At 40.9% G+C, this 25,278-nt stretch overlaps 3 protein-coding genes across 3 annotated transcripts in view; all 3 read left to right on the top strand.

The window, feature by feature from the left end:
• The first annotated feature begins 3,258 nt into the window (after window positions 1-3,258).
• On the top strand, window positions 3,259-5,018 carry LOC146652964 (putative G protein-coupled receptor 139). Its single transcript, XM_085381426.1, has 2 exons — window positions 3,259-3,337; window positions 3,950-5,018. Exons 1-2 carry the CDS (start codon window positions 3,259-3,261, stop codon window positions 4,957-4,959), a joined length of 1,089 nt encoding a protein of 362 aa, XP_085237552.1. The 3' UTR covers window positions 4,960-5,018.
• A 2,052-nt stretch (window positions 5,019-7,070) lies between these two features.
• Window positions 7,071-12,036, top strand: traf3ip2a (TRAF3 interacting protein 2a). The gene is made up of 11 exons (XM_085383054.1): window positions 7,071-7,167; window positions 7,325-7,431; window positions 7,602-7,657; window positions 7,754-8,185; window positions 8,968-9,109; window positions 9,222-9,406; window positions 9,525-9,613; window positions 9,691-9,759; window positions 9,849-9,953; window positions 10,293-10,367; window positions 10,680-12,036. The coding sequence occupies exons 3-11, from the start codon at window positions 7,642-7,644 to the stop codon at window positions 10,824-10,826; spliced, it is 1,260 nt and encodes a 419-aa protein (XP_085239180.1). The 5' UTR covers window positions 7,071-7,167; window positions 7,325-7,431; window positions 7,602-7,641; the 3' UTR covers window positions 10,827-12,036.
• A 6,065-nt stretch (window positions 12,037-18,101) lies between these two features.
• Window positions 18,102-25,278, top strand: part of rev3l (REV3 like, DNA directed polymerase zeta catalytic subunit) — a 95,274-nt gene continuing 88,097 nt past the window's right edge. Inside the window, exon 1 of the mRNA XM_085381619.1 lies at window positions 18,102-18,770. Within this exon, the coding sequence (XP_085237745.1) occupies window positions 18,632-18,770 (139 nt within the window). The 5' untranslated portion in view covers window positions 18,102-18,631. The remainder of the gene's footprint in view (window positions 18,771-25,278) is intronic.

Below are 25,278 nucleotides of genomic sequence, written 5' to 3'. Positions count from 1 at the left end.
AGACCTATCTCTTTGCTTGTCCTGCTAGACTTCGGTGTAGCGTTCGATACTGTTGACCGTATTTTATTACAGAGATTAGAGCAGGCCGCAGGTATTAAAGGTCCTGTGCCGCACTGATTTGAATCATATCTCTCTCCAATAGACTCCAGTTTGTTCATGTAAATGGGGAGTTTTATTCACACACTAAGGTTAATATTGGAGTTCCACAGGGTTCCATGTAGGACCAGTTCTGTTTGCATTATACATGCTTCCCCTAGGTCACAGGTGTCAAACTCCAGTCGTTGAGGGATGGGGTCCTTAAACTTTTGAATGTGTCCCTGCTGCAACACACCTGAATAAACACCTGATGTGGTAATTCAGCCATTTAATTGATGTTACAGCAGCTCATGAGTGAATAAACATGGTGCAATAAAAGTACTTTTAGAAGTAGATTTTTTTCAAAAACTTACATATATAAGTAGGATTAAAGCAGGGGTCGGCAACCCTAGACACGCATGCCCGAAGGGTTAACTGATGGCACGACCATAGTTGGACAGGCCATCGGGCATACCAGGCATTTGCTCGGTGGGCCGATGATTTTTTTTTTTTTTTTGGAACGGTATAAACAATGAAAGGTGGTGGATTGGCCAGACGCTGGCCGGTGTGTAAAAATAACTCAGTTGTTTGGTGGTGGCTATGGCGGAGCTTCCACAGATTCAGTAACATTAACAAGTGGTGGAGGCCAGCAGGTGGCTGGGGGAGAGGGGAGGCAGGAGGAGGAGAGACCCAAGGCAGCCGACGGTCCGAGTGTCAGGTGAACTGAACTTCAGGTAAGAAGTTATGACCTGCAGTCTATCTGGGTCAGATATAAACCAGGTGTATATCTGAGTGAATCATAATGCAATCATATGGCACACTTACTTCTGAGGAAATTTTAAATGGCACTCATCATCAGAAAGGTTGCCTACCCCTGGATTAAAGTCACTGAAAGTGCAGGTCTCTGGCTCACCAACTGGTAACACTACCATTAATGGCCATTAATGATTATTGCGCCTATGTTTGACAAATCAATGTCTTCTATGTGAAAGGTATCACTTCTTTTCCATGACAACAAATTTTCCAAACTCAGCTAAAGCATTCTGTTTGTACACTGCTGTTTGATTTATTGATCAGTAGGATTTGAAGGCAGAAAAGAGGACAGCTAGTATGAGTACAGTAAAGAGATTTGCTAACTTTTTGGAAAAAAAATCAATAAATAAATCAGCCATACAGCTTGTGAAACATCTGTTTAAATCTTGTTGAATTTAATTGGCTAAATTCACAAAAAAGCAGTTTTAGAGTAGCACCACATCTCACCTGATCACAGCCTTATAAAACAAGTTATGTTACTTATTTCTAATTACTTTAATCACACTGTACAGCTTGTCATGGCTAACAGATGGATTCAAGCGCAGACAGCGTTCTGGCAAGCAATAAAGGTGACAAATTATTGACACAAGAGTGAAACCACAGTGATTTATATATACAGTGAGTGGGGCAGGGGTCCAGGGCTCCAGGGGATAGAGGGGAGGAAATCCATGCTCGCTCTTCACTCAGTCCAAACGCCGCCACTCCTTTTCTCACGCACACTCACTTCTCCTCAGCCACTCTCGCTCCAATTTCCACTTATGCCGACACGCTCAGGGATCACAGGTAATGGTGGGTTGAATATATGATTGTTTGTGAGTGGAATTAAAGTTGAGCAGCACCACCATCCAAAATAATTTGCTAATTTTACTTTGGGAGAGTTTAGAGCTTAAAAAGTCAATGCTGCCAGTGAGGAATGGGAGCAGCTTTGATGTTCCATCAATGTGCAACCTACCATTTTAGACGGACACCAGCTGCAGAATCAGTACTACATTCAAAAGGAGGGAGGCACATCTTTTTAAAAAGAAAAATCTGCCTTGAAATTTTGCAATTTAGTTGAGCTCAGCACTGCAATGGTAATATGCAAAGCACACAATAATGTCCTAAAGTGTATTCTCAAGTTTTTCAAAATTAGAGAGACAACATACTCAGAGGAAGTCAAAGGAAAAGTTATGTTCCAAAAAGCAAGGATTAGGACAAAAAAGGAGATGTAAATGTGCCTGTGTCATCCAGGTCATCGTAGTCTAAGGAGCTTGGAAACGTTTCACCTCTCATCTGAGAATCTTCTTCAGTTCTAAGACTATAATGGTGGAGAGTCCCAGATTTAAGATGTAAATGTGTTAGAGGATAAACTTGTAGAGTAATTGTGATGAGCAATTCACTGTAAATTTACAAAATATTATCAGAAATCTCAGAGTTTCATTTCAAATTCATATGACTTTCTATTTCAGTGGAGCTGTCCAATGAAAAGGTTTCACAAACCTGCATAGTGAGGAAGAAATAAATTCTGTCTATTTTTCTTGCTTGAAGTTTTTTCATTCAAAACACACGAGTGGGAGGGGGGTCATTTCAGTAACTTAATTTGGTTTGTAAAGGCGTGTGTTATAAGTGCTGCCAGAAATGAGCTTCCACTGTGTAGGAAAATTCCCTTCAACCGTATGTCAGGTGGTGTGACTCCCCCCTCCCAAAGCCTTATTGGAGCAGCAGGTGGAGCTCCCTCAGTATCTCTCCTTCATATTATCAATACCATTGTCTTTGTGGACTCATAACCAGCTGGGATGCATCTCTGTGGAAAAACTCCCCTTTATGTGGCAACTTTATAGCTAAAAGGAGCACAGCAATCACATCCTGCAGAAACTAGGTAAGTCTAATTTAGTTCACTTTAATAGTAAAGACTGCTATATTCATACAGAGTTTTGAAGCTTCTAAAAGGTAAAAAAGGATGAAAGAATAAAGCTATATGTATGGTTCTGTATGTCATCAAGATTACAGTGGATCCCTAACTTCTCTCAAGTAACACAGGGCCGCAGACAAGCAATTTCCAAGTGACAGAGATTTGAAGAAAACATAACTTTCTTCAGAAACCATTAATGCTTTGTTTTAGTTACACCCAGATGAAACCCACCTAACACAGTAGGCCAGCTTTCATGTAGAGTTATTTTGAGTTTACAACAAAGTAGCCTACAAAATGTAAATCTATTTTTAGCAGCTTAAACTCAACAGTTGTCATCATGTACAATATGTTATCCTAACAGTTACACCTAAAACTTTCCAAGTAGGTCTTAAAAAGCTGCACAATGTGACGCCCTGAACATTATTTGTCTTACTGTACATCCAGTGGTTTTATTGCAGGTATTAGCATGTGAGCAAACAATGGAGGGAGCCACTTTATCCATCTTTGTTACTATCCAGAAGATCTACTACCCTTTACTTTGTGTCATCGGCATTCCAGGTTTGTATTGCGTTTGGCTTTCCACGATCTATCAAGAATAATGGACATCAAAATATAACAATGCACAAGACAAGTAGAAATAGAAATATGACATTGCGTATTTAGCTGCGGACGAGGATTAGGGCCACTGGAAAAAAGAAAAAGTGGGCACATCTTTTTTTTTCTTCTTCTCCAGAATTCTGAGAAAAGTTAGAATTCTGAGAAAAAAGTCAGAATTCTGAGAAAAAAGTCAGAATTCTGAGAAAAAAGTCATCTGAATTATTTTTTCTCAGTCTTCAAGCCTTTGTCGCGTCGTTGTGATGTAATCGGCCTACAAATGCGGCCTCAGGAGGATGTAGCCTCTGAATTTGGACACAGCTACTCTGTAACCAACAACATTAGCTAACTGATGTATGCTAGCTACCAAATCCTTGATGAAATCCATGAGATGAAGTTTCCTAAATAGTTCCTGAATAGTTAAAAATGTGTGAAAACTGGACATCAGATTAATTTTGCTACTTACTGTATCTTGTGGATGTGTACAATATCATATGCATCCTTAGTTTTAGCTTTTATCTTTGACCAAATGATCAATAAACGAGTGTGGGCCTGTGTTCCTACTCTTTGTTCTAGGAAACCTCTTCACATTCTACATGATCTGTTTCCGTAATTGTGGGATGTCCAGCACAGCCATCATCTACCTCAGCTGTCTAGCTATTGCTGACATTTTCTACTTGGTGTGGGTAATTCTTATTGACCTAACTCTCGCCTTCTGGACCCTGCAGCCCTTCTGGCACTCTTACCCCTGGTGTAGCATTCTGGGATTTTTGCAGTATGGGTCACTCTACAGCTCCTCTTGGATTGTGGTGGTGTTCACCATCGAGCGTTACTTGGTCCTCCGCAGCACGGCTGTCAAACAGCATTTGTCACAAACTAGGGTCACTAAGCTTACCTGCATAGCTATTGTGCTGGTATCCCACCTGGTCTCTGTGCCTCTGGCTTGGATCAATATTGTCACACCTGTGAACCTCACAGTGGATGGAGAGAACATCACATTGCCCAGATGTCTATACCGCAATGAGACCTACACTACTGTTATAGTGTGGATAACTACATTCCTCTCAGGAGGAATTCCAATCGTGTTGGTTATCATTTTCAATTACCTCATTGGGTACCATTTGTGCAACGCCAGTAAGCTCTTCACTAAAGAGGAGTATCGTGTCATGCAGGGTAAAAGCACGAGGGGCATGTTGAGGAGGACCATTCTCCTGCTGGGAACCGTCTCTATGGCTTTTGTTGTGCTTAGCCTTCCTCGTTTTGTCACGTATTGCATCTTGAGGACCAACTACAATAATGAGAATTTTAATAGAAATGACTACAGCATTCCAATCAACGTTGCCGGAGACATTGCCAACATGCTGCAGAACCTGAACTCCACCACAAACTTCCTACTCTACTGTATGGTCAGTCGCCGCTTCCGGCAAGAGGTGGTCCAGGTACTGACTTGTAATGAGAAGGCACTTGAACTGGGCTCTGTCCTCACAAATACTACCATGAAAGTTTTTTCAGTGGTGGATCATAAGGCTTCATATTCCAGCAACCCTGTGTCTGTGGTGCTAACCAGTTTAAAACCTACAGAATAGAACGAACCGTGAATCAAGCCGTGAATCAAGGTACACTTACCTACTTTTATAGGCTGTATCCCCGGAAACTCATCAACTTCGATATTAACCTAAAGCCAGAATGATGTGTTTGGTTGGTTTACACAGGTAGAACAGTATCAGCATATACGCAGATGGTGTATATGAAAAACTTGTTTAACATAATATATTGCAAAAACAGATACTTGGGACGAATTCTGAAAAGGTGTCAAAATGTCAAATGAAGTGAGAGGACTTGAAAGAAAGATTGAAATACCTATGTTGGTGTCATGGCTCTCAATACATACAACAATATTAGATTGCAGCAAAAGCCCAAATTGGACAGATGGATGACCTGCTCTGAAACACCTCAACAATTTCTTGATTGCTATGAAGTTATACATATGTCCCAAAAAGCTGAATCCAACAGATAAACAGATATTTTGTGAATTAATGCCACAGATAAGCCTCTATTTCTTAAAAAAAAATTATGACTGAGATTTAAAAATTTATTTTGTATTCAATATGACCCAAAATGAGTGACTGAGCCCATAAACTTAACCTCTCAAAACGTTTTCCTTCTAAGTCAGAAAGCCATTTTTCCATGGACTTCTATGGGACTGGGAGTCCTTTTGCATTCACAGCTATCGTCATCAGGTGGACTTGAGACAGAAGGCAGGTTTAAGGAACTGCATATTGGCTGAATTTTTCCAACCGGGGTCCTACGTCTATGTTTTTACTGTATGTGATGCCAACATATAAAGTACATCTACTGACATCGTCACCAACAGTCACTGGTTACTAAAGTTACATTATTAACCCAGAAGGTTGATTTTGGGCACTCTTGTTGTTTTAAAATCAACCTTCTGTACTACTGAAGGGTGTACTACCAAGGAAATAAGTCAGGCTTTCTTTGTATAAGCTGACTTGACAAAACCTAAAACCCCAGTCAGAGATGAGAGATATCACGCTATAATTTCTGCAACTTTCTCTGTTGAGGCGGCCTTTCTTTGCTGTGTCATATGATCTTTTTCCATACAAAATTATCCCTATGAATTCTGCCTATCATTCACAGTAGAGCTCTGGAACTTTAAAACTGGCCTGTACCTTAATAAAGGCGATGTGGAAATTTAGTTTGTTGGCAGAAGTTAAATCAATTTTATTGATTGACAGGTGCTCTTTGTGTGTGTTCTGCATTCTACTAACTGCGCTGTAAAAGAGCAGCAGATCAGAATCAAGTATATGAACATTTACACATTTTCTGCATCATCAGATGAATATTCCAGCAACATTGTGACGTTTGTACAGCTGCGCTTCATTTGCAATATCAGTGAGGTACAAAAGCCATGATACAGAGATACAATTTAAATTCTAATATGCAAAGAAAAAAAATCATATGCAAGTCCAGCCGTTTGTAAAAAGAAATCCTGAACATAACCCGCTCCTGTTCAGGTTAAATTACCACAATTTTTTAGTCAGGTAGAAAGAAAGCCACTTTCATGACAAACAACTTAAAACAAGACTTTCTTGCTAACCTAGTAATCTAGCTTAATGACACACCCCTCTTGGTTTCTTCTTCCAAGCACAGGAATGACCAGTGTTGAACATCAGAAAGAATGCAAGTTTAAGATATTAAACTAGTTCTCTTTTCAGACCCAGAAGTTACTGCATTTTTTCCCATCCACACAAAAACATGGTATGCATTTTGCTCAAAGAACCATTATATACAACCTTTTGCCCGACTGTGGGCCTTTGTCAATACAGTTTATTTATAAAACAAAAAAGGAAAATCAGACTTGGGTGTGATATGGATCATGTCTAGTTATGAAACAAAAACATGTTCTTGTTTGATGGCCTTGAAAATGGGTCACTGTACCGTTTTATACATGCTGTAGTATATGTTCTTTACCTGTCAAGTCCTGTGTATCCTTTTCCCCCCTGCTGCTTCAATTTCATTGCTTCACAATGTGTGATGAAAACAAAACATGACACCTTTCCAACAAAACAGTTGAATGTGGCTAGCTGCAGCCTGCCTACCTGGTTGAAGAAGCAACCTGATTGGCAGCCCTGGAGTTCACGCTCCACACCTTTTGCATAAATGGGTCACGAGACTTCCAGGATTTGCATAAGACAGGAAGGAACAAGCAGCGGGAATGTTTCCTGTTTGCCACAAAACAGGTTTGTGCTGAGGCTGAGCAGCTTTAAGCGAAGGTAGGTGTGAAAACACATTGGCTTTGTTCTTTAACTTGTAATGTCAAACACCATGTTAACTTTTGACTCTTTTTTTTTTAGTTATTGTTTAAAAAGAAATACCTGGCATTGCTTTTGATGAATGATTCTGACCTTTGTACTTGTTTGTCACGATCAGGTTACGCTTCAACCCACCTGTAGAGATCCTCCGTTTTCACTTGTTTCAGTGTGAAAAATAAAAGAACACATGAATACTTCTACCGAGAAGCGTTTGCCATATTAAGGGTAATGCTTTTCCCTGTGGTTCTAGTCTCGGTTTGTAACCGCCATGTTGATTTTATGTAGGGCGTTTTGCTGTGTGTGTGTGTATGTGCGTGCGTGTGTTTTTGTGTGTCTGTCTTTAAGGTGCCATGTTGCAACAGATTATTTTAACACTGCTTTCATTTTCACCACAGAGGCCAAAGACACTTTTAATTGGTAAAATAAAATTAAAAAATGGACCCTTATAAAGGTAGGAAGGCACAGACACAGAGCTATCAGCTTGCCAAAAATGCCATTTTAAGTGAAGTGAGTAAAAACCTGTTGATCTTTTCCTTCTTGCTTTCAGGGCCTTGTCCCCATCATAGCATTCCTGTTGAAATGGGTGAGACTCTGGACTTGGAACGGCTCCCCCCATGTGAACAGTGTAACGCACACACAGAGACCGTCAAAAGGCTAGAGGCCCGTGAATTTGAGCCTCCACAGCGGGCAGCACAACAAGTGGGCTTGAGTAAATTCCCTGAGAACCAGTATAAGCACCAGTTTCGCATTAACTCCCCAGCAGCACCACTCTCGGGACACGTGAATGCCCCATTCATGGAAGATTTTTGGCATGTTAGCCTAAGACAGAAAGTGCAGTATAAGCAAGACCCCATAGGCCCTTCAAGCCAGCACCGGAGCCACTCTGTGGACAATGCAGAGTACTTGGAGCCCCCCCAACCGCTCAAATCGGACTTCAACAGCATCAACTATGTTAAAATGCCAATTCCACATATGCCATGTGAGTATGTCAGTGAATTACCACTGGATTGTTTCATTTAAGTAGATCTGAAAAATTATCCAATATTTACACAGAACACCGTAAAAGAGGTCACAAATTAAAGGAAAAATAATCTGTACCTTAATCCCTTACAATGTCTCAGTTTTTGCTGACATGTTTGGAGTCCACAGATTTACGTGGAAAACAAAAAAATACGTAATCCATAGGTTTCTCTACTGTTTACTGAAACCTTTCAGCATAAACAATCACACCCACAACTTTAGGCCTGTGAAGAAAAAAAAAAAATCCAACCAGGTGAGCAGGAAAACAAATTCACACAGAAGTCAGCGCTGTTGTGCCACATTGTAACAGGCTGTAAAAATGTTAAGCATTTTAAAATGGGATTCTATAGGGACTGACAAGCTGGTGAACTGTAGCTTTTAGCTTCCTTTTTCAGCCCTGTTTGTTGATACTGTGTCATAGGACACTAAAACACCAAACTCATGCCCACTTTAAGACATCTTTACTTTGCGGCTGGCGCTCAATAACATGGAAACATCGAGTGTCCCATAACAAATGATAACTATAATTGGTCATATTGTGACTATGAATTTGACATATGATATTGAATGTCACTGAAAAAAATTGGTTGTAGGCAGCAATCATTTAAAACCATAATTTTAGCACTCAAGAACAAACAGTAAATGTGCTATTGCATTCCAGAAGCAGGACAATCTGCATCTCATTTCTGCTAAACCATCTGAAAGAGGAACTTATGTCTGCTCCTCTGTGTCTGTCTGCAGGCCACATGCCAATGCAGGGAAGCTGTCTGAAACAGCGCGCGTGCTGGCCTCCAGCAAACCTGCGCGGACGCGATAATTATTGTCATCAAGACCCGGGTTACCCAGCAGCCCGACACCAGGAGCCTCAACCTCACCAGAAAATGTTTGTCATTATGATCTACTAATTCCAGCATTGGTTCACTGGTGGAATACTTTCCCCAATACCGTATGTTGTGAGTCACTCTGTGGTTATTTCTCATCATTTCCCTCCACAGGAATCTCTCTCAAAATGGGCAGCAACTTAAAGGTGCTCTTAATGGTCACTGTGGTTCTGCGCCTCCCTATGCAACACCTCCTCTAGACGTGATGCATGAGGTCAGCGTGGGTTGCTCTGACCTTGCAGGCGCAGGATCAGGCACGAAGGAGATCAGGAGGACCATCAGTCTTCCTGAGGAGTGCAGTAAGTCCCACCATGTGCCAAAGCATGCATCATTCCCTTCTGTTTCATGTTTCCCTTCTGTTCAGGATAATGACTGATGGGTTTTTTGTTTTCTGTTTTTCCCCTCCCTCATTGACAGGAAGAGTTTTTATCACATATTCAGTGGACATAGCCAAGGAAATGTTCATGTTTGTTAAATTTCTCGTGGACCAAGGCTTTAGACCCTCAGTAAGTCCATCAGCCTTTGATTTCCCGCAGATGCTCACTCCACTTCAAATGTTCTCACTCGCTCTGCCTTTCCTCAGCTCGACATGTTTGACAGTTCAATCCGAAGCATGGGTATCAACCAATGGATGGACCGTTTTCTGAATGATGTAAGTGTGACGGCTGAGTTTGATTAGGCAATTCTTCAACTCTTATCACAGCTGTGCTGAAAAATTGACAGTGAGGATTGTTTTGACAGAAATCAGTGCTGATCATTGTGGCCATCAGCCCCAAGTACAAAGCGGATGTGGAAGGAGATGGAGTCGATGAGCATGGCCTACACACAAAGTACATCCACAACCAGGTAAATGGCCTCTTAGGAACTGAGAAGCAAATATTTTCTCACAATGTCTCCCTCTTGTGGCTTTTCTGTATCATTATAGTACCTCCTCTCACATTTCAATTGCATGGAAGAATGAGGAAATACCTCCCAGGAACTGAAAACAGCCGTTCCTCCCAGATTCCTCACTGTGTTAGTGTGCCAGAGCAGAGTGCAGTCAAATTCTTCTGCTTTCTGTCAGAGCATCAATCACAATGTGTAATTGTGTCAATGTTAGGTGACAAGGAAAATACATTTTGGTTGAACTCATGAGTGAAGCCTTTGTTTAGTTCTATCACTGACTATCCTTTCACAATGGCACAGATTCAAAATGAGTACATCCAGCAAGGCTGCCTGAACTTCAGACTGGTTCCTGTGATGTTTCCCAATGCAGCCAAGGTAAGACTGATCAACACATGATTGGGGGGACGGACGGGCATGTCTTTGTGATTTGTGTGAACTGACCCTTTAATAAACCACTCACCATCACCCCGCATTGGAAGCATAAGTAAAACCTATGTGAGGAAATAAAACCCTCCAATAAAACTGATTGAAAAGAAAAGGACAAATAAAGTTTACAGCTTTGCGTAGACTATAAACAGGAAAGAGATGAGGGCAGTTAGGTTCCAGGTAAAAGGCCCATGAATCCAGAGGATTACGTACATTGACTGTGCATGTTAACCCACGGCTACCCCTCGTATCCTCTTACAGGCTCATGTACCCAGCTGGCTTCAGAGTACCAGAATCTACCGTTGGCCCCAGGACACCCAGGATTTGCTTCTGCGTCTCTTGAGGGAGGAGCGCTACATCATCCCACACCGGAGTGCTGACCTCACCCTCACGTTCCGTCCTGTCTGAGAGCAGTAAAAAGAGGACTGGGGACAAAATATGTGGCATAGTTAAAATTGTTTACTTTACCCCAGATTTACTGATCTTTAACAGTGTTCAGTTATAAACAATCAATGAAGTGGCACGTTTAACCTTTACAGGTAGATTAAACGTACTTGTTTATTTCCGACAAATCTGCTTTTACACTGGCCAATCAGAGCTTTTGCTGCTACTTTGTAGGTTTCATTTTGGTTTCTTATTCTTTCCTTAATATACACTTCAAATGAATTTAACCAATATTTGTCTACGAGAAGGCAGAAAGGCTTTTTTCTAGCTTATTATATTAGAAACATTAGTACATATCTGAAGTTGTGATTTTGTGCATGTGAAAGATCTGGCTTAGTCTTCACCAACACTTACAAATATCTGGATATTCAGCCACATAATTATTTATCTAATCTATTTTTTTCCTAACAGTGTACAGTTAAGTGCTGGGCAGGTACAGTGCTTTAAGAGTAATCTCAAAACTGAGAAGCATTAGTATATTTTGAGAAGTGTGTTTATTTTAAATATCTTTCAGCTCACAAGGCAACGCAGGCCACTACTACTACTAATGATAAAAAAAACTATATAGAGATAGAGAGATATAGAAAATCAACCAAAAAAGGAGTGCTAAGTAGGACTGTAAAAAAAAAAAAAAAAAAAAAAAAAAAAAAAAAAATTCTGGATGTAAAATTGCAAAGCATTTAGAGAATTCATGATCTAGAGTAAATAAGTATCACTAACATATTTCTGTACATAATAGAAAAAGCTGAAAATTGATATTGAGCGGCTATGATTTTCAAGACGTGATTCAGCGGTAGACTGCATGGGCTAAGGATTTGTTCTGAAAGAGTCCGTGGATGTGATATCTGACTGCATTTACAAATGCACGTTCAAAAACCACGCAAACGCACAGACCACCACTATGATCCAGGAATACTTCTACCCTCTGGAGTAAAGATGAGAGTGAACATCCTGCTTGTTATCAGCATGCAGTTCAAATGCCAGCACGTATGATGGTATGGAGGGCATTGGTCCGCATAGCACCAATGCCTGAACTGTTGAGCAGTTGAAATCCTTCATTAAGCAAAGATTGTAAAATATTTTGCTTTCACAGCAACATGTACTCCTGGGTCTCCCCCAGTAAACACAGTGTGTTGTTTTTAGAAATGTACAGTAAAAAAATTCTGTTTCAATATTTGATGTTGTCTTGTCTTCATTCATTACCACCAAACCATGCAGTTTTTAATATATATTTTACATGGCACAGCTTTCAAGGAAATAATGTAGAAAATTAGAGAAGGAGTGTGGATTGAGGAAAGAGAATCAAGGAAGTGCAGAGAATTAGTAAGGAGGAAATAAGGGAGATGAATAAAAATGCATTTGGTCCAAATACCTGTAGAAGTGCTGAGATGTCTACAAGAGATGGAAAGTGATTTAAACAAGACTACTTAACACAATCTGTGTTCAGCATGAGAGCATGTCTGAGGAATGGGGAAGAACTGGTACTGATTTTCAAGCTATGCAGGGATAAAGTTGTTGAGCCCTGCCATGAAGCTATGTGAAAGCGTTGTTGAAACTAAGTTAAGAAGAGAGGGGATCATCAACAAGCCTGAGTGTGGTTTCCTGCCAAGAAAGTGCATTACACACATAACATTTACTTTCAGTCAGGAGGTCAGGAGTGACAGAAGTATGTAAAGATGGCGCACAACATTTATGAAGACGGTAAAACAATGGTAAGGTGTGCGGTATGAGTGCCAGATGGGTTCGAGTTGGGGGTGGAATTACATCAGGGATCAGCTCTGAACCCTCCTTGTTTGCAGTGGTGATGGACAGGCTGATAGATGAGGTCAGACAGGAGTCTCCGTGGACTATGATGTTTGTAGGTAATGTCTGGGAGAGGTGGAGGTATGCACTAGAGAAAAGCAATTAAACTGAATAAAAGCAAGACAGAAATCATGCAGCTGAGAGGGAGAGAAGTGTAACAGTGAAGCTACACGGAGCGGAGGTGTCACAGTTCTGGGCGTTTTGACCCAGTATTTTGAGTTTTCATGTTTTAGTTTGATTTTGTATTTTTGGTTATTTTCTTGATATATTTGATGATGATGTTCTATGTTCCGGCTTATTCTGGTTTATGTTTAGGTCTGCCTGTGTTAAGTCTGTGTTTCTTAGTCTGCGTCCTTGTGTATTGTTTCCTGTTTTATTTTGAAAGATTGTGTCTTATGTCAGTATGTCCAGCTTTGCTCCTCCTGTCTTGTTAGCCCCAATTTCTCCCAGCTGTGTCTCCCTCCTGTTTCACATTCCCTAATCACCTCAGTATGTATTTTAGCTCTGTGTTTTTCCCTCCATGTTTGTTGTGTGCGTGTTCGTCGTTGTCTGCCTTCAGGTTAGAGTCATTTGCGTCTCCAGTCTAGTTAGTTTAAGTTGTTGTTTATGTATCGCCAAGTTTGTCTCACCAGCAAATAAAGCTGCCGTTTAAGTTAATGTTTTGTCTCCGAGTCCTGCACGTGGGTCCAGCCACTAACAGCCACACAACTCATCGTGACAGGAGGTAGTGAAGGTGGATACATTTAAGTTTGAGAGCCAAAGCAAGGGGTGTCAGGGTGGGATCGGTGACAGAGGGATAGCAGCGAGACTGAAAAATGTTTACATGATAATAATGAGACCTGTTAAAATGTATGGTTTGGACGTGTTTGCACTAACATAAAGACAGGGGATGGAGGTGGTACTGAGTTGACTATACTAAGATTTTCATTGGGAGTGACAAGAATCAATGGGATTAGAAATGAGTATATGAGAGGGACGGATCAGGTTGAGTAGGTTGGAGACAAAGTTGGAGAGGTAAAGCGGAGATGCTCGCAGATGCACTGAAACAATGTTAATTACAGGATAATTGTCTTCTCAATTCAACACAAATTTGCTATAAATATATAATGCAGGTTTTTGAAAAGTATTATTTAAAATGTTGCAATTCTGAAATAGAAAATGAGATTATGAACACAGGACAATTTGAATCTGTTGTTCTTATTTATTTGCGCTTATTTAAAGTAAACAGCACATTTCCAGATAGCCACATGCTCGCAGAGGTCGAGTCTGCAGTACCGCAAAGTCTACGGTGACCCTGGATGGTTATGTAGACGGTCCAAGTACTTTGGTGTAATGCAAAGGCTAACTGGAAGAACCAGAAGATGGCAGCATGTACCAAACAATAACACCCAGCATCAGTCATCTGTTCATGGTGAAAGCGCCAATGTCTTCTCCAATTATACATTGTTTTATTATTTTTTTATTTAAAAAATACATGTAAAAATGTATATTTATTTATTTTTAAACTGGGGTCACCTTTCACTTTGAACAGATTACAAAAAAGAAAAAAAATGTCGGTCATAAAGCATCAGTGTGATAAAACATGTAGACAGGGGCCCAGGAAGTCTGGTAAAAACATCCGGTCCATATGTTCCACCACTGACTCCCTGATAAGCCAGCATTGTGTGGGGCACCTTTAACTGCCAGATTTTCACTCTGAACTTCATTTTACTCTGTCAGTGTGCACAGCCTGTTTACCAAACCTGACAGAAAAGGAAAAAAAAAATGTTGCTCACATATGTGTGCGTCTCTGTGGGGAACTCTGCTGATGTCCAAGCTTTTATCAGCTCCTGCATGAGGTGCCTGCGTGTAAACAGAGCTGCAGCCAGAACCAATAAATCCACTGTTTGTTATTGTTTCAGGACCTGCACACCACTCCACTCAGTCTTATCTGGTGGATCCAAAGCAGCCAAACGCACGTATTCTTCCTAAACGGCATGAAGTTACATCTAATACATGAGAATCTTACAGAAAAGCACTATGGGGAATCAAAATGACATTAATATGTTCAATGAGAGGTCTGTCAGTCTTTTGCCTGCATTGCCTGCTTTTTGCAAATTTTACAGAATTCTTAGAAGAGACTGTTCATGAAAAATGCTTTTCCTCAAGTGTTACCATTATTGGGAATGCTGTAAAACCCAAGATCCAAACCCTTCCCAGGATAATGTGGGCAAAACACTAATGTGTATTTGCCCACGTTAGGTGAAATGGCAAGAACATGACCTGTGCAACAATTAAAAATAAAAACAATTTCATCAACAAAACTTTGACCATTAAGCTACCCTTCCAATATATATCCATCTCTCTCTCTCATATATATATATATATATATATATATATATATATATATATATATATATATATATATATATATATATATACACACACACACACACACATCTATCTATTGATTTTTTTCCCCCTAAAACATTACATTAAAGAATGAGCTCATGCAACCAGTGAATGTTTCACAGTAATCTCAGTAACCTCCACACATACTCAATATTGTTATCTCAGTTCCAGGAAGCACTGAAACACACAGTCCAAATGCAGGACAAAGAGGCTGATTAAAATCCAGACACACATAGCCTAAAGGAAAACAGCAATCCCAGACTAAATGCATGACAAATGCTACAAGAACACATGGCGCACAAACAGATGCACTGACAAAGGGAAAGGCAGGACTATATAGCATTAGACAGAGGTGAAGCCCATCAAACACAAGTGGAACTAATGATAGCGGGGCAGACAAAGACAAAAGTGGGCATGCAAGGTAAGCAGGAAGTAAAACTACAAGGAGACACATTAGAACTAATCTTCAAAGCAAAACATGGACATAACCAAACAGAGAACCCTGGCACATAAAGAATAACCCTAATAAACACAGAAGGCACAGAGAAAACATCAGAAACAAATAAAACCTGACATGATTCTTCAGACTCATCGCCTAACAGAGAAATGTGCAACACATTTTGAACACACACCAAATCTGAACATATCCACAAATGTTGCTAGATTTGAACAAATCGGAGATGGTAAATTCCACTGATTATTCACTTACATGAGAACAGGTGGGACATGCGCATGTAAGAAGGTGACATCGCCAAACAGGAGACGCAAAGCAGGCTGATATCAGAAGGACCTGAACCAACTTGTCTCACACTAACACATCTAAAACCAGGTGAGAAATAAAGGTCTTCCTGTGTTCTACTTGAGATGGCTCTACCTTAGACTGATGTTGAAAGGGTAGAGATTGGTGCAAAAGAACTGACAGTAATGGAAGAAATAAAGTCTGTGATAGTGAGAATTGTTTAACATCAAGTTTTGGAGATACAAGGCAAAAGAACCAAATTTATGATCTATGTACAAACCCACTTCCATTAAAGCACGTTCAAAGTTATAACTGTTACACGTCGATTTGACAGAAGAATACGTAAGAGCTCAAGGTCCTTGATGGCAGACATATGAAACAGCTCAAGGATGTCACTCGTTTCCCTCCTCTCCTTCACTGAGGAGAACAAATCCTTAAGAACAGATTGCCTATGAAGCAGGAAGTTTTAGGCTCTGCTCCCACTGGGCTCATCCATACTAAAAATGTATGCACTTAGCACTGTAAAGCACTTTAGCTAAAAGCTCCCACCAAACACTACATTAAATATGGCATCCATAATATTTTTGGATTTGTTTGATAAGTGCTCTCAGACCTCGGGCATGCTGCTGGAAAATGCAAGCATACGACTGCCGATTGGTTCATTAAGAGGGCCAGGCTCTTACTCAAGGTCAGCGCACACTCCAGCAGACAGAGGCTCCCTTTGTCTGCTGGAGCGTGTGCTGATGAAAATGCTAATGAAACATTTTTATCATCGGGGAGTCGTTGACTGCCGTGTCCCCAGCATGAACTGGACCGAACCAGCTGTTTGTAGAGGGTTATGGCTCTGTCACTGGAGAGGAGAAAGCAGTGAGCTCAGCACATCCAGCACTGCTGCCTGCCATGTACTGGCTGTTCGAGGAATCTGAGCAGAATGATGAAGAGCTTGGAGATTTGTTATAGGCATCCATAAAAAGCACCCGTGAGTGCTGGTCACACTAAATCATAGAAAGTGCATTAAAAGTAAAAAAAAAACCCAAAAAAACAACTTGTTTCGAGGTGTTGCAACAACAGGATGCTGTTGATACCATAAGGAACAAGGACAAGCCTAATAGGCAATAAAGCAGAGAAGCATCCGCTGATCCTGAGATCTGCTGTAATTCTGAAACATTTCCCAAGAATTGAAGGTATTTGATCAATGCGCTATTTCCAGACCATTATAAAGAACATGTGAACACCAACATTGGTTTCTTATTTCACAGCCATAAGCTACATTCATAGTTTTAAAATACTACTGTATAAACAAATATTTTGACATGAAATGAATCAGCTTTAAGCAAGACGTCTTCTTCTTCTTCTTTGCTGTTTGGAATAAAAGAAAAGAAGAGACATTTCATAAGCTATAACTTCATATGCTCATTGTTCTCATGTGACTCAGAAATATACTTCCTCCTACCCCTTATAACTTAAAGTCAAGTCAAGTCAATTGGACTTGTACAGGTCAATGTACCATGTAAAGTCTCAAAAATGCTTCACAGACAGGACATGTAATCATCATCCTCGTCTTATTAGGATAATTTTCCTTCCTCACAATAAGATAAATAGGATATTACCCTTTCCCCTAATTCACACATACCTACACAGTGTAATGATATAACACCTATAATAACAATGCTCTTGCCAATGTTTGTTTGTGGTGCTAAGTACTCTGCAGTGTTAGGTGAAAGGTTTCACCTAACAATGCGAGCTCAAAAAAAATTAATTCCTGTCACTTATATTGTAAAAACAAATATTGAATCTTGGATCTGTATTAGCAAAAATTGCGTCTATTTTCATATTTATATTATTTAAAAAAATGCCAATCGGGATGTAACAGGATAGAACCGGTGACTTCGTGCATTTGATTTGTGACATGCTTATTTCGGGTATTTAGGGTATTTTTAGGACAACTCGCCACATAAAACGTTCTAACCTGAAGGTTTCTGCAACCATTACACACTAAGAAGCTGAGGGATAGCACATTCTGTCTCCTGCTGGCGGAATAATCTTATTTGAATGATGGGAATTTCCAAACAGATGCAGCTTTGTGGCCTAATGCGCTTAGCCGGAGAGATGGTCCAAAAAACCAAGTATATATGCCTCCCAGTTACGTAGCCCATAAACAACGTATGCCATGGCTGAGCCTTTCAAAATAAAATGGTCGTTCTCACTCCAGTGTCTTGTATCACTGCGCTGGACTAGTCAAAAATCATTTTATTCTGAAGTGTGCACACGGAAGTACAACTCTTTGGATTTTGAGTAGCTTTGTGAAAGGTTAGCTAACGCGGGCTAGCCTGATATGGAAGAAGAGGGAGCAAGAGGAAGACTGAGGGTCTACCTGAGAAAAGCGGACTGGCTGGGACTAGTTCTGAGGGGTGATTTCGAGAGATAACGTTACATACTGGAAGGAATGTCCTCCTGGCTTACAACACCACAGAGATAGCTAAAATCACGGGACAGCCGCAATCACTACTAAAAACATGAAGCTGACAGCTGCGGAGCGCCTGTTAACAACCCGCCACCGTCGAGTTTAGCTCCCCGTGGCTGCAGCTGGACATTAACGGCGACGGCACCTCGGGAAGCGTTGTAGCCAACGGGAATCTTTGTTCGCGTTTTTTCCCGTTCTTCTTTTTTTCCCTTCTTCCATGGGACACAACTGGGCTTTACCTCCGCTCTGCCGTTGTGTTACCGCCGTGACAGCAGCAGTCTTCGGCTGGTATCGACTGGCCACCGTGGTCCCTGCATCTTGTGGACTCCTAGCAGCTAAAGTTTTTTGGCTTATTTGACGGACGCGGCAGTCATGTTTGCTGTACGAATCGTCACCGCAGACTACTACCTGACAAGTCCCATTAAAGACCTGGACGTCTGCTATTCTGAATTCAGGGAGAGCGATGTGAAGAAAGTGCCGGTGGTGCGGATATTTGGAGCAACACCAGCAGGTTAGCCTTGTCCTGTGTTTTATTCTCGTTGACTCTTCAGTAAGCTAAAGCTTGCTGCACGCGGCGTGTCACAGGTTTGTTGCCTTCGCTGCTGCTGCTGTTTGGACACGCGCGCACAAACACATCCGCGCTGTATTGTTCCGAGGAAACCTAACGGGTGTTTTATGTATGTGACAGGAAGATGTTGTAGGGTGTTGACACGTTTTACCAACGCGGCATGCAGCCCTGTTGCAGCAGTGGGAGCCCTCCGCTGTGCTTTGTTTTCGCTCCATCGTGGTGCGGTGGCGGACACCTTGTGTCTCTGTCTGCCACATGTGGCATTCAGGGAAACTGGTACCTTTCCCCTGCGATGCTTTTATTGTATTTATGGCAACCTGTGGAGTGTGGCTGGCATGCAGATATATATATTTATTTATTTTATTGGGGGGGTTGAAAGGATAACACCATTTTGTTGCCTAACTGTAAAATGGGTGACAGTATTATATGGTGGAAGAAAAATGTATAGAATAATTACTGTATCATGTGTTGATAAAGCAGGGCAGTCGTGACTTTACATTGATAGCCTTGACAACAGAGGTTGTCATTGTATACAAAACGGAACATGCATTGTGTGAGTGTGTAATGTTCAGCGCTACAAGCCTGGACAAGACCCCTACAGTATGTGGAGTAACTATCGTGGCTTGCAGGTGCTGCTTTAGATAAAATATACAGGACAAATGTGTTGCAGATATTTATTGTAGATGTGTGTTTTTTCTGAACTGTGCCACATGCCCTGCTCTTCGGTAAAGCCATTACAGCCAGGCATTCTGGCCACTTTAATCCCCACAAAACAAAAGAATGGTTTTCCTGTACAATGGCATAGCATTAGCAACCTGTGCCAAATCCTCCGGCAATCACTGTGCCCTCTTTTCAACCTTGTTTGATGGGTGAAGACACATTGCAGTGTAGTGACTATAGATATTCTTAGCAAGGTTTGTCCCCAGTGGGGGAGAAATGGTGAGTTACACTTGCCCCCTCGCCCAATCAGTGCTCCTGGGTCGCAGGATGACCTGGAGCAGCGTCCAGCAGGATGTGCCCTCAGTGAGGATTAAAGGCTTTACGGGGGGGGGGGGGGGGGGGGGGGGGGGACAGCGGGTCATGGTGAGGAAGGTGTCTGCTGTGGTTTGGCCCTGTTTGTGTTCAGGTCTGCACGTTCACATGCATTGCTTCTCATGCAAATTGAGTATACAGACCCAGAAACTGCAGTGATGGCTTGTTAGGTGAATTTTAGTGTGAATGATAAGGTCCAATATTAAAACCTGAAGTGACTGGTGGTGTGGATAACATTCATTGTTTTGCTGGGAAACCCTGCATCCTGCCAGTCATGTGGACGGTAGTTTGATTTTTACCACCCAACTTGCCTCAGATAATGTGACTTCTATCCACCAGTGGTATCCTCCAGCAGGACCGTTATCTGCACAACAAACATGAAGAGACCAGTGTGTTGACCCGGCCCCTGAACTCCCCAAATCCTTATCCAAATCAACTTCCACCAGAGAACAAGCCCGTTCCATGGATGTTCTACGCGTAGCAAACCACAGAATCCAGAAAATTTGCTTCCAATGTTTCAGTGCCTGACACCCAGACGTCTTGTGTACGTTATGGAGGGAAGAGCTATTTTAGTGGCACAAAGTCAAAGCAGTTGTTGTGGCTGTTCTCTGTATGTTATTAATTAATACCTTTTTCTCGTCTCAAAGTGTAGTAGTAGTAATGATAGTGATAAGCAGATCCATTGTTTGAACGTTAATGGTTCATTTAAGTAATTTTTAAACATTTTTTTGTCAAACAATTTTATTTCCCCTTTCTGTTTGATATGAACTGTGATAGTGAACCGCATAATCTAGGCTTCCTGTCAGATAAGTCTTTGTTACCTTGGGCTGTAAGAAGTCATCATAATTTGATGGCCTCTTAATAAAATGTGGTTGACAGTAACTAATATATTAATGTTTTTGGTGTTGGAAGATTTAGGAGGCTACACACGTGTGCAAAAGTATGCATCTGAAGGGAGGTGTACACTAAAACAACTAAATGGTACAGTTTTTTTTTTTTCTTTTTTTCTTATTTGCCAAAAAACCTGTAGCAAACACAAGTGCACTGGTGCAGGTCACTCAGCTGAATAATATCCAGCCACATTCCACTTGTGTTTTTCCTGCTCTGACATGCACAAATGTCTGCAGTGAAAAAGAGCCAGCTACATAATTGTCATAACAATGATGGTTTGTCGATACGGTTGGTTTGACCCACGTGTGTTTGCCAACACACTTGTCTAAATGCCTATGCCTCTGATCCTATCTGATTGGTTAACATTCTTGAGTATGCAGCAGTGAAACAAAAGCGAGGATCCCAGTGGAGCATTAAGAGCTTTCATTGATTGAGTCCTTACAGGTTCAGCAGCACACGAACAAGCCTCGTTTCTCTGCTGTGCGTGTTGTATCTGCAGTTTGAATATCGGGCTCTGTGTTGTTTCCACTTGCAGTAATGACAGAGTATCTTGTCTGCAGTCTGTGCATTGCGGTCGATGCCCTGCAGATTCTCATAGTCGGATCCCTCTCTCGTTCAGTTTATGTATCAGTTGTGTGGCCACATTTTCAGATTTAAAATTACATCACCATCTGGAAAGCATTGAAGTGGAGAGGGATCTCTTTCTTTCTTCCTTTCCTGCAGCTTAGAAACAAGCCACACCTACTAGAAAGTTTTTTTTTTTTTTTTTTTCTTCTTCAGATTTCACTTTGCCTTTTATGGTTTCATTGCGTTGACTCCTCAGACTGTTCATGTGCCTTTATCATTAGCGTGTTTACTCTGGTGTAAGCGGTCAACAGCGCATCCACACCACGTGGCTCTTTCCACAACCCCAGGCCTCATATTTCCTGTCCTTCCCTGACCTAAGCAACGCACACTCCCACTGTGTAATTTGATGCCAAGTTTCCTGCTTTTTTCCCCCTCCCCACTCTTTGTTAGCATTCAGAGACTGTCCTGCCTCTGCAGCACACATACTGTACATGCATGCCCATCTTTGGTTTAGCTCAAGAGGAAGACAATACAAGGAATCCTTTCGTTATAAAAGTTATTGGTGCTGTTGAGGTGCCGGAAACCTTTTAAGGGCATGCATCTCCAGGCTTGAAGCTGACAAGCTAGATCTAGATACGCTGACGGGGCCTGGTCCTCGTGGCAACAGGAGGCACGCTGTTTTGGTTCATCGCTTGGATGTGTACACTAGAGTGTTTGTTGGGTACGCATGAGAGCGGAGAGGGGGAGAAAGTGCATGACCAATTGACCTGAATGAGAGGGCCAAGCATTGAAGCCCAGAGGGTGGTAAAAATGAGGGCCTCTTTTTCTACTCTGGCCCTTTCCTTCCCAGGTTTAGCACTCTCCAGGGGAACCCTTAATACCATCTGAAGGAATTCCTCCTGATCCATTAATAGGATAATAGGCAGACTAGAAAGGAGACTGGCTCATTAAACAGAAGGTCATTGTTCCCTTTACTGTTTACTCTCCTGTCTTTCTGTCGAACCAGGGTTCACTTATCGTATGATTAAGATGTTTAGTTGTTGACAGGTTTTCTCTGGAGTTGCCTTTCGTTCTTTTCCCCCACTGATTTTACACTTTTGTTTAAGTTTAAGTGCAGGTTTACCATAGTGATAGAGTAGAAACACAAAAGAAGACCGAAGGCTGCTCTGCACTAATCCTCCTCCTGTGATGTTTTTTTTTTTTCTTCCTTCCCTTCAGATGAGGCCCGGCTTCTTGTCAGGGTTTTTTTGAATCTTCAATAGAGGAAGAAACATTTTAGAGTATTTTCGATGTGGGGACACAGAGTTACTGTTCATTTGAAAATCAATTAAATACTTGATGTTCTACATGCAGAGGACAAAGGAGGTGTTTGGGTTTTTTGGTTTTTTTTTTTTTTTTAGCAGTACTGGCAGTTACTTTTTACCAGTATGTTTGGAGAGCATGTACAGTGACTTAATGTTTTAAGAAAAAGGTATGTTATTATTTTTAATCTATAAATCCTGTATGACTAATAGAGGTGGGAATCACCATACATCCCACGATACGATATTATTGCAATTTTTTAAATATTTTGCGATATTCAGATTCTGTACATAAAGGTAAACTTTATCAATATTCATTTTATCTAATATCAAAGTCTCACACTCAGTCTTTCTCTCATTTCAATCAGTTTTATTGTTGACAAACTGAACGGTTTGTATTACAGTCTAGTCCAACTTAACTGAATGCAACCATCTGGTACAATTATAGCTATTCTGAACTATGCAATTTATGAAAACTATGCAGCCCATTCAGCAACTGAAGAACTTGAAAGTAAATTAAAATAAAATATAATTTTACATTAAATAAAAAAGTTTTAAACTTAATTAAAATAAAACATGTCTTAAATTAAAATAAGTAAACTGTCATGTTTATTGCTGCCAAAAAACAAGTTAAACACATTTGGACAGTGAAGGAATGTCAGGATTCTTGCTCAGAAAAAGGATCAACATGCTCTGAAGTCAGAGTTCCAGTCCACAAAAACTTTTTTTGTAACAAAATATCGATTTCTGCTGTCCCTGTATCGCTACATTATTAGCAAACAAAATATCACGATACTACACAGTATCGATTTTTTCCCCCACCCCTAATGACTAATGCTTTTAGAAGTTATATATTTTGGTTTGACTTATTGACTCTTCTGATCGCGTATCTGACGTCAAATGTTTCCACAACATTGACTTCATAATCACAATACTCAGGACTCCCCCCCCCCCCCCCCCCCCCCCCCCCCCCCCCGTGTCATTCTTTATTGAAGTGAATGTGACTGTTTCCAAAGATTTGCTCCATGCCTGCCCTTGATATGAAGTGACAAAGCCCAGCCTCCTGTGTTTGTTTCATTGGCTTTCACTCTTAACTCACTGCTAGGGCTGTAACCAGGACTAACTTCTCTGAGGACAGATTTGCATTTATAATTGTTCCATATCTGTCCATCTATGGTTGTAGATGATTTAACAGTTGTTGGAAAATGTCTCTCGTATACTAACGAATGTGTGTGTTTGTTTGTGTGCACATTAGGGCTGCCACAAACGATTATTTTGATAGTCGACTAGTCACCGATTATTTTTGCGATTAGTCGACTAATCAGATCATCATCCATTAGACGTAAAACTACAGCTTATTGCACCAGCAGCATCTGCTCTTATATAACTATCATTAGCTTACAGCTTTAAGTGTTTAAGGTCTGTGCTAACTAAAAATAAAGACAAGATGATAGTTTATTCAATTTTAATGAAATTTGCAGATTGTTTCAGTGAAGTTTAATAAACTCCTTGCTATCTAAAATATAACAGGACACTGGAGTATATTCTGGAGCATCTCACACTTCTGATAATCAGCTGTCTGCTTGACGTTTATTCAGCTGTGTAAAAACTATAACTTTAATCTCAGACAAACTGATTTACTCAGGAACAAATAAAATACTAAAAAAAAAAGCCAAACAATAACATTTTAAGTTATCTAAGTGACTCATATATATTTAACCTGAGTAGCGAAAGACGGCGGTGGGTTTGAAAACGATTTGCGGGGAGTCCGGTGTTCTCACGGCGCTAGTGAGCCTAACCCCCGGCTCGCTAACGAGCTAGTGGGTAACAGACGTCTCCGAAAACGTCGGAGCGCTTTTGAAAATATGTGGTGTCCTGATAAACTGAGCAGATATTTGAAGTTTACACAGCTACATTCTCGCCTGAAAATATGTTAAACGTTTATTTTGTGACCCAGAAAGAATAATAAGAGTAACATTAAAACTAACTAGCTGCCGCCATTGTTGTAAACTGCGCTGGGCCGCGCTATGAATTCTGGGACACAGCTGCTTCTTCTTCTTCGGGGTTTAACGGTAGCTGACATCCTTGTACATGCAATGCTGCCATCTTCTGTTTCAGTCCGTTATTACACTCTTAAATCCTGCCACTTATTCCTGCGTCTTTTGTGATCGTACAAAGTTTCAAACGACGCGTCGACTATTAAATCAGTCGTCGACGATTTTGATAGTCGACGTAATCGTGACTAGTCGACAAATCGTGGCAGCCCTAGTGCACATGCACATTAGTTGTAGCACATTTCCAGTTCACTCCAGAGGCAAGTCACCACACTAGCAGTCGCTCTGTACTCATGGTCTGCTGGTAGTACTACCATTTTTGTAACATCTCCATTGAAGCGGCCTACTGACATCCTCTCTGGGGTGTGCTGTCTGGTTTCAGAGGGACTTAACCAGCAGCCAGGGGAGCCACGATGAAGAGCTTTAATAAGTAAACAGGCAAAGTTAAGGCTGTTCGATATAACGATATATATCTGATGACGATATAAAAACATCTATCGTTTAATTCGTGGTGTCGCAAAATAAACTGTTTACGGCAATATTTTTTTTTCATCGTTTTGATGGTCACTGTAGTGGCTATATTAATTTCTTAAAGTTCTCTCTTTC

The sequence above is a fragment of the Rhamphochromis longiceps genome, linkage group LG15 (assembly GCF_057381845.1).
Source record: "Rhamphochromis longiceps isolate RC_006_pf linkage group LG15, R_longiceps_female_GT1.1, whole genome shotgun sequence".
In the NCBI taxonomy this organism is placed as follows: Eukaryota; Metazoa; Chordata; class Actinopteri; order Cichliformes; family Cichlidae; genus Rhamphochromis; species Rhamphochromis longiceps.
Note: the sequence above shows the minus strand (reverse complement) of the source record. Positions and strands in the feature narration are given on the sequence as shown.

What these genes read in the sequence shown, in the direction of transcription:
- LOC146652964 (XM_085381426.1), top strand. Translation starts at nt 3,259, where the DNA reads ATGGAGGGAGCCACTTTATCCATCTTTGTTACTATCCAGAAGATCTAC. An exon ending in TTGTGTCATCGGCATTCCAG is followed by an intron (nt 3,338 to 3,949) that starts GTTTGTATTGCG and finishes TCTTTGTTCTAG; the next exon opens with GAAACCTCTTCACATTCTAC.
- traf3ip2a (XM_085383054.1), top strand. An exon ending in CAGTCTTCCTGAGGAGTGCA is followed by an intron (nt 9,407 to 9,524) that starts GTAAGTCCCACC and finishes CCTCATTGACAG; the next exon opens with GAAGAGTTTTTATCACATAT. An exon ending in TGGACCGTTTTCTGAATGAT is followed by an intron (nt 9,760 to 9,848) that starts GTAAGTGTGACG and finishes TTGTTTTGACAG; the next exon opens with AAATCAGTGCTGATCATTGT.